Here is an 8,350-nt window from a genome sequence, read left to right on the forward strand (position 1 = left end):
GTAGCCTCGAAGGAACACAGATGCTGCAGCAAGAGCTGCCAGGGGGCGGTGCCAGCTCAGGAATAGTCGGTGACAACCAGAGACGAGCGCGAAAGGGGTGACAGTTGGGGACAGCGCGGAGAAGGGGCCGAGGGTATTAGCAGCTCCTAACCAATAAAAGAATGTCATGCTGCCCTTCTTGAGTCCCCAAAAGGGCTTCATTCATTCAGCCCCCACCACAAAATACAATACTCTTGACCTCGCTGCCTCTGATCGACTCTCTGGAGTGCTCATTTCAGGCAGGAATCCCAAACGAGGTTTCTCTCCACGTGTCCCATCTATCTGAGGACCTCCCCAGAAGCCAGGCTCCAGCTCCTTAGACATTAACACTCCCTATTCTACCTAATTATAGTGGGGATCTCAGAACCCAAATCCATGAATCCCCAATACCACAAACCCCCCATATCTGTTTCTGCTCCTTGCGGGATTCAGGATTCGGGTACTATCAATCCTTCTCCTTGCCACATCTCTTTTGTGATCCTCATTATCTGTTTAGATCCCCAAACTCTTTTGTGTGGGGGCGGGTTGGAGGTAGGGTCTCACTCTAGCCCAGGCTAGAATTCCCTATGTAGCCTCAGAATGATCTTTGAACTCACAGCGATCCTCCTACCTCTGCCTCCTAAGTGCTGGGATTAAAGGTATGTGCCACCATGCCCGGCAGACCCCAAACTCTTGACTCCCCTATCCCCACTCCATGACCCTTAGACCAAAATCATAAAGATCTGGGCTAGAAAGATGGCTGGGCGGCTAAGGCGTTTGCCTGCAAAGCCAAAGGACCCAGGTTCAATTCCCCCAAACCCACGAAAGCCTGATGCACAAGGTGCCACATGTATCTGGAGTTCATTTTTAGTAGCTGGAGGCCCTGGCGTGCCCATTCTCTCTCTTATCTGCCTCTTTCTCTCTTAAGTAAAAAAAGATTTAAAAACATAAAGATCTGACCTTAGAACCTTCCAGCTTCTAAACATTTTTCCTTTCTCTGATCCTCATTTTCTCAGATCCCCCACTTTAGAGGGGTCCCAATATCCATACAATATCTACCACCGTCAGATTTTCACCAGAAATAGCCCTCAGCTTCTGAGTTCTCTAAGGCTCCTCACTTCCAACTCAGATGCAGATCACAGAATCATTAACTGTCCCAGCTCCTTGACTTCCCCACCTTCCATTTCACTGGATTTTACTGAGTACTACCCACATTGCCCTTTATGGAATTGAGAACTCACTAATAAGTGGGATCCCCTGTGACCTGGACCCCCATGGTAACCATATAAGGCTAAACAGCTGCCAAAGGATGCAGGGAGGGGCCAGTGCAGGAGGCCAGGAGCAGCTGCTAAGTTTAGGGTGGCTCCTTCTCTCTTCTTAGAGACAACAGGTGGCTGGGCCCCCAGTGCCCAGAAAAGAAAATGTCTTAGTAGCATTGGCATGGAGATAAAAGAGGGGGAGGGGGAAGACACCTTCCTTAGAACATTAGGTCCTAGAGGGAGCAGGAGGTGATGGTGTCAATGCTAGCCTTGGGTTTCCTCTATCTCCCCAGAGTCTCAGTGCATGAAAGTGACTGGAGCCCAGAAGGCTAGGGAAGGTGCCTCAAGTCACACATTCAACCTAGTTGTTTTTTGCTCAGAAAAAAGAGAGAAGCCACTGGCCATCTCAGCCACCTAGGAAGTGGCAACTGATACCTGTCTCTTAGTGTCTTTGCCTCTCTTCCTCTCAGGCCCAGCCTCCACAACTACAAATGACCTAAACTCATACTAGACCTTGTCCTTCTGTTTCGAACCTTTCCAAGCTCCCCAAAGTCTCTGCTTAGCACTGAAGAACCCCCACTATCTGGTCACCCACCCTTTGCATCCTCTGCTCCAACTCTATTGCAGTTCTGACAACTGCCAGACATGGTGGTGCACACTTGTAATCTTAGCAGTGGGGAGACTGCAGTAGGGAAGATCACTGTGAGTTCAAGGCCAGCATAGTATGTTCTAGATTAGTCAGGAATAGAGTGAGATCCTGTCTTTAAAAAAATAACCAGTCCTTCATCCCAAGGGAAGGCTGCTGCCCCTCAATGTTTCTCTTAATAAGCAGTCTGTCTGTAGCGATTAAAAAATAGTAATAATAGCCAGAGCCAGGTATGACACATGCCTTTAACCCCAGCACTTGGGAGGCAGAGGTAGGAGTATTGCCCCGAGACAACATAGTGAATTCCAGGTCAGTCTGAGCTAGAGTGAAACCCTACCTGGAAAAACAAAAAAAAAAAAAAAAACCAAACAAACAAACAAAAAAAAACACAATAGGCTGGGCATTGTGGTGCACAACAACTTTAATTCCAGGTCGGCCTGGTCTAGAGTAAGACCCTACCTCAAAAAAAAAAAAAAAAAAAAAGAAATAACCAAATGCTGGAGAAATGGCTTAGCAGGTAAGGAACTTGCCAGAAAAACCCAAGGATCCAGGTTCTGTTCTCCAAGTCCCACATAAGCCAGATGCCCATGGTGGTGCATACATCTGGAGTTCATTTGCAGTGGCTAGAAGCCCTGATGCACCCATTCTCACTCTCTCTTTCCCTCCCTCTCACTTTTTAATAAATAAATGAAAATAAATCTTTTTCTAAAAAATGGGGACTGGAGAGATGTCTCAGCAGTTAAAGACACTTGCTTGCAGAGACTGACAGCTCAAGTTCAAGTCCCCAGCATCCATGTAAAGCCAGATGCACAAAGTGGTGCATGTGTCTGGAGTTTACACTGGTAGGAGACCGTGGCATGGCCCCTACTCACTCACTCTTTCTTTCTCTCAAATAAATAAAATATTTTTTAAAACAACCAAATAGGAACTTGAAAGATGGCTTAGCAGTAAGGCACTTCTCAAGTTCAATTCCCTAGTACCCACATAAAGCCTGATGCACAGCTGGTGCATGCATCTAGAATTTCTTTGCAGTGACTAGAGGCCCTGGCACCCCGTTCTCTCTTTGTGTGCCTCTTTCTCTTTCTCTCTCTCAAATAAATACAGCTTGGGCTACAGCAAGCAAAACTTTACCTCAAAAAAAAAAAAAAAACTAAATAAATAAAAACACCAAATAAGCAGGATGTGGTGGCACAGGCCTTTGGAGGCCGTGAGTTTGAGGGCACCCTGAGACTACATACTGAATTCCAAGTCAGCCTGAGCTAGAGTGGGACCCTACCTCGAAAAATAAATAAATAAATGATAAATAATTAACACCTGACCTTTCAATGTTCTGGTCTCTGTCCATTCTATGTCTTCTGCCTAGCATGTCTGCCCCTCACTTTCACCTAATTCACTTCCATAGCCTTTGGGGTTTTTGATTGTTTGCTTATTTGCCAAAGTATACCCACCCAGTCCAGCACACTGCCAGGCACATTGTAGGTCCTCAGTAAATGTTTATTGTGTTTAGATCTAAGTCCACCCCACGAAGGGTTCAAAGGTCTGATTCATTTCTCTCAGAACTGAGCTTTGGCACTTTCAAAAGCTAGCATATTCCAGGCCCATTTTAAAAAGAAAAATATCCCATCCGGCCTAGGTTCTCATGAGACGTGCATCCCAAGACCCACTCTCCCCTCCCCCTGGGCTCCAGCTGCTACTGGCCTTCAAGAAAGGAGAGGCCCTGAGCTAGGCTGGGCTATTTTGGTATCTGGGGTGGGTACCCGAAAGGCTAAGGTTACCCTGGTATGCTGAGAGCTCCCTGGGGCAGGACTATATAACTCCTGAGGAACTGCCCCAGGCTGAGTCCCTGCTTTTCTGCAGCTGAAGCCTCTGCCTTGCCCCCAGGAGACCTGAGACATGGTGAGTAAGGATCCTCTACTATTGGTCAAATCCCTTAGCCTCAGGGAAGCTTCACCCTTCAAAAAGAGAGTAGCTACTTCCTAGTCCAACAAAATATTTAAAATATGAAAGCTGGGCTGGAAAGATGACTTAGCGGTTAAAAGAGGTTAAAAGACCTGGGACCTACGGAAGCCAGATGCACAAGGTGGCATTGTGCCCATTTGCTCTCTCTCTGCCTCTTTCTCTCTCAAATATATATAAAAATATATATGAAAGCTCTTTCAGGATGGAGAGATGGCATAACCTTTAAGGTGTTTGCCTACAAAGCCAAAGGACTCAGGTTCGACTCCCCAGGACCCACATAAGCCAGCTGCTGCACAAGGGGGCACATGCATCTGGAGTTCATTTGCAGTGGCTAGAGGCCCTGAGCACCATTCTCTATCTGCCTCTTTCTCTCCTCTCTCTCTCTCTCAAATAAATAAAAATATTTTAAAAATGTTTAAAAAAAAGAAAGCTCTCTTTCATAGTATCCTTAATGGAAAGCTAAAAGGTGGAGAGATGGCTTAAAGGACTCAATCAAGAGTAATATGATGCCGGGCGTGGTGGTGCACACCTTTAATCCCAGCACTGGGGAGGCAGAGGTAGAGAATCACTATGAGTTCGAGGCCATCCTGAGATCACATAGTGAATTCCAGGTCAGCCTGGGCTAGAGTGAAACCCTACCTCGGAGGGAAAAAAAAGTTATTTTGTCTGGAGACTCCACAGGGGTCAGGGGGCTGGACCAGCTCAAGCCAGCTCCATCCTTTCCTCCATGCCTTCTGCCTAAAGTCCTTTGCAACCAATCAGATTATTCCCATTTCTAGTTTATTATTAAGAAGGTACAAGTCTGACAGGGTAATTGAACGGATCAGGGAGACACAGCAAGTATGGCACTCTAAGGAGACCAGCTGAGGGAACAGAAAAGGGCACTTGTTAGGTTGCATGGACAGACTCCGGTGCTACAGACAGGAATGGGGCGAGGGGGGGGGGGTTAGCCAAAATAAACCCCTTAGACAAGAGGTTCCAAGAAGGGGAAGAGTCACTTTATAGGAAGGGATTCAAATAGCTCTGAATCTGGTCAGGCATGGTGATGCATGCCTGTAGTTCCAGCTATTTTAATTTTTTTTTAATTTTTTATTTATTTATTTGAGAGCGACAGACACAGAGAGAAAGACAGATAGAGGGAGAGAGAGAGAATGGGCGCGCCAGGGCTTCCAGCCTCTGCAAACGAACTCCAGACGCATGCGCCCCCTTGTGCATCTGGCTAACGTGGGACCTGGGGAACCGAGCCTCGAACCGGGGTCCTTAGGCTTCACAGGCAAGCGCTTAACCGCTAAGCCATCTCTCCAGCCCATTTTCTTTTTAATTTTTTTTTTTTTAATTTTTGTTCCAGCTATTTTAAAGGCTGAAAAGGGAGAATCACTTGAGTCCAGGAATTCAAGGCTAGCATAAGCAGCATACTGAGACCCAAAAGTGTGGGGGGGAAGGCCTGGTTTGTTAGCCAGGCATGATGGCGCATGCCTTTAATCCCAGCACTTGGGAGGCAGAGGTAGGAGGATCACCGTGAGTTCGAGGCCACCCTGAGACTACACAGTGAATTCCAGGTCAGCCTGGCCTACAGCGAAACCCTACCTTAAAAAAAAAAAAAAAAAAAAAGTCCTGGTGTGGTTGCACACATCTTTAATCCCAGCACTATGGAAGCAGAGGTAGGAGGATTCTTGTGAGTTCAAGGCCAGCATTGGGACTATAGAGTGAGTTCCAGGTCAGCCTAGGCTAGATAGAGTAAAACCCTACCTCAAGCCAGGTATGATGGCACATGCCTTTTAATCCCAGCACTCAGGAGGCTGAGGTAAAAGGATTGCCATGGGTTCGAGACCACCCTGATACTACCTAGTGAATTCCAGGTCAGCCTGGGCTAGAGCAAGACCCTGTCTCTAAAAATTAAAAGAGACTCTCAGCCAGATGTGGTGTTGCACAGCTTTAATCTCAGCACTTGGAAAGCAGAGGTAGGAGGATTGCTGTGAGTTCAAGGCCACCCTAATAATACAGTAAATTCCAGGTCAGCCTGGGCTAGAGTGAGACTCTACCTCAAGAAACAAAAAGCTACCTAAAAATTAAAGGAGACAGAAAGAAAGAAAACAGAAAAAAAAAAAAAAAAAACAGAGAGAAACTAGGAGAGGAGCTAGGGATGTATGTAGCCTAGCATATATGAAGCGTTGGGTTCAATTCCCATTACCCCATAAAATCAGGTATAGCAGTGCATACCTGTAATCACACTTGGGAGGTGGAGATAGGAGAATCAGAAGTTCAAAGTCATCCTCAGAGACCCTGAAAAAGCTGGAGATATGGCTTAGTAGTTAAAGTGCTTGCATGCAAAGCCTAAGGACACATCTTCAACTCTCTAGGTCCCACATAAACAAAATAAAATAAGAAAAGAAAAGCTGCAGCCAGGTGTAGTGGTGCATGCCTTTAATTCCAGTGAGTTCCAGGTCAGCCTAGGCTAAAGTGAGACTTGAAGGGGTGTGGGGGTGGAGACCGGATCTAATTCATTCTCCAAGCAGAGAGGTGCCAGGACTGCTCTGCTAACCCCTCACTCTCCACCCTACAGGCACCCAAAAAGGCCAAGAGGAGGGCAGGAGCAGAGGGCAGCTCCAATGTCTTCTCCATGTTTGACCAGACTCAGATCCAGGAGTTCAAAGAGGTGAGACTGAAGGCTAAGAAGAGGCACCTCGGCCACCCTCCTCCCTGGAATGTGCACCTGTTGGGCAGAGGGTTTAGAATTTCTTCTTCCTCTCCCAGCTTGGGGTGGAAGGGAACAACTGGCTGAGGGCCAGAATCTGATCCGCCTGGGGCAGGAATGCTGAAGCCATGGGGACTGTGAGGGACTTCATCTGTCCCCGCCCCTGCCCTCTCCACAGGCGTTTACTGTAATTGACCAGAACCGAGATGGCATTATTGACAAGGAGGACCTTCGGGACACCTTTGCAGCCATGGGTGAGCCTCCAACTCCCATTCACAAATATTCAGTTTTAGTGTCTGGTGGGAATTCAGTGACTCAGCCTCAAGGCTACCCAGCTGAACGTAGATGAATTGAATGGTCTAAGTTTATGGGAAGCAGAGCGCTGGCCCCCAAGACCCAGTTCCATTCCCTCCTTCTTCCACAATATGCAGGGCGCCTCAATGTGAAGAATGAGGAGCTTGATGCCATGATGAAGGAAGCCAGTGGTCCCATCAACTTCACTGTCTTCCTGACCATGTTTGGGGAAAAGCTCAAGGGTGAGTGAGATATTCAGAGTCCAAGCCCCTAGCTGTCCTTTCCAAAATGCTCAGGGACTAATGGACTCATGTGGTCTCTGACACCTCAGGTGCCGACCCTGAGGATGTGATCACCGGAGCCTTCAAGGTCCTGGACCCTGAGGGGAAGGGCACCATCAAGAAGCAGTTGTAAGTGACTCCCTACAGTTGCTCCACACAGAAAGGCTCCTTAAATTTCTACCGAGGATTAGAAGTTGCCAGAATAAAGGATAAATAAGGACTGAGTGACAGAAGTACATTATACAGCAAATAGGGGGACAAAACCAACAGGGTAGGGTTGTAGACATGGTTTAGTGGTTAAGGCACTTGCCTGCAAAGCCAAAGGACACAAGTTTGATTCCCCAGGACCCACATAAGCCAGGTGTACAAGGTGGCACATGTCTGGAGTTTGTTTGCAATGGTTGAAGGCACTGGTGTGCCCACTCTTTCTATTTGCCTCTCTCTCTCTCAAATAAATAAATTAATTAAGTTAAATAAAAATATATTTTTTAAAGCCAGACATAGTGGCACATGCCTTTAATCCTAGCACTTGGGAGTTAGAGGTCACCCTGAGGCTACATAGTGAATTCCAGTCAGCCTGGACACCAAGGAGACCCTACCTCGTAAGACCTTAAAAAAATAAATAAATAAAAAGAGGACGGGTAGGAGTGCGTAAGAGACCAGTGAGACCTGGAACAAGACTTATGGGGGAGGGGTGTCAACGGGGATTAAGTGAACAAGAGCAGGCAGGACACAGTCTCACCTCCCCCAATGTCACCTCTCCAGCTTGGAGGAGCTGCTTACCACACAGTGTGACCGCTTCTCCCAGGAGGAGGTGAGTAGGAAGGGCTGAAAGGGAAGGGGTTTGGGTAGGGGGCGCTCTAGGACTGATTGAAGGTGCTCGGGCAACTTCCCTCCAGATCAAGAACATGTGGGCAGCCTTTCCCCCAGATGTGGGCGGCAACGTAGACTACAAGAACATCTGCTACGTCATCACGCACGGTGACGCCAAGGACCAGGAGTAGAGGCCCTTCTTTACGTCTCTTAAAGTTTTCAGCCCGTCCGACCCCCGCTCCGACTCCCAATAAAATTCAAATGGTCGTTGTTTCTTATTGGTGGCAATTTCAGTATGTTTATGCCGGAGGCACTCGGGAACGAAGCTAAAACACTACCCAACCAAAAAGGGAATTTCCAACGAATGAATCGTGGCCAAGAGCCC

At 47.4% G+C, this 8,350-nt stretch overlaps 1 protein-coding gene across 1 annotated transcript; it reads left to right on the forward strand.

The window, feature by feature from the left end:
* The first annotated feature begins 3,578 nt into the window (after nucleotides 1–3,578).
* Mylpf (myosin light chain, phosphorylatable, fast skeletal muscle) lies at nucleotides 3,579–8,243 on the forward strand. Its single transcript, XM_004671075.2, has 7 exons — nucleotides 3,579–3,819; nucleotides 6,446–6,538; nucleotides 6,756–6,831; nucleotides 7,009–7,113; nucleotides 7,203–7,281; nucleotides 7,918–7,966; nucleotides 8,052–8,243. The coding sequence occupies exons 1-7, from the start codon at nucleotides 3,817–3,819 to the stop codon at nucleotides 8,154–8,156; spliced, it is 510 nt and encodes a 169-aa protein (XP_004671132.1). The 5' UTR covers nucleotides 3,579–3,816; the 3' UTR covers nucleotides 8,157–8,243.
* Nucleotides 8,244–8,350: the final 107 nt, after the last annotated feature.

The sequence above is a fragment of the Jaculus jaculus genome, chromosome 12 (genome assembly GCF_020740685.1).
Source record: "Jaculus jaculus isolate mJacJac1 chromosome 12, mJacJac1.mat.Y.cur, whole genome shotgun sequence".
Taxonomy (NCBI): Eukaryota; Metazoa; Chordata; class Mammalia; order Rodentia; family Dipodidae; genus Jaculus; species Jaculus jaculus.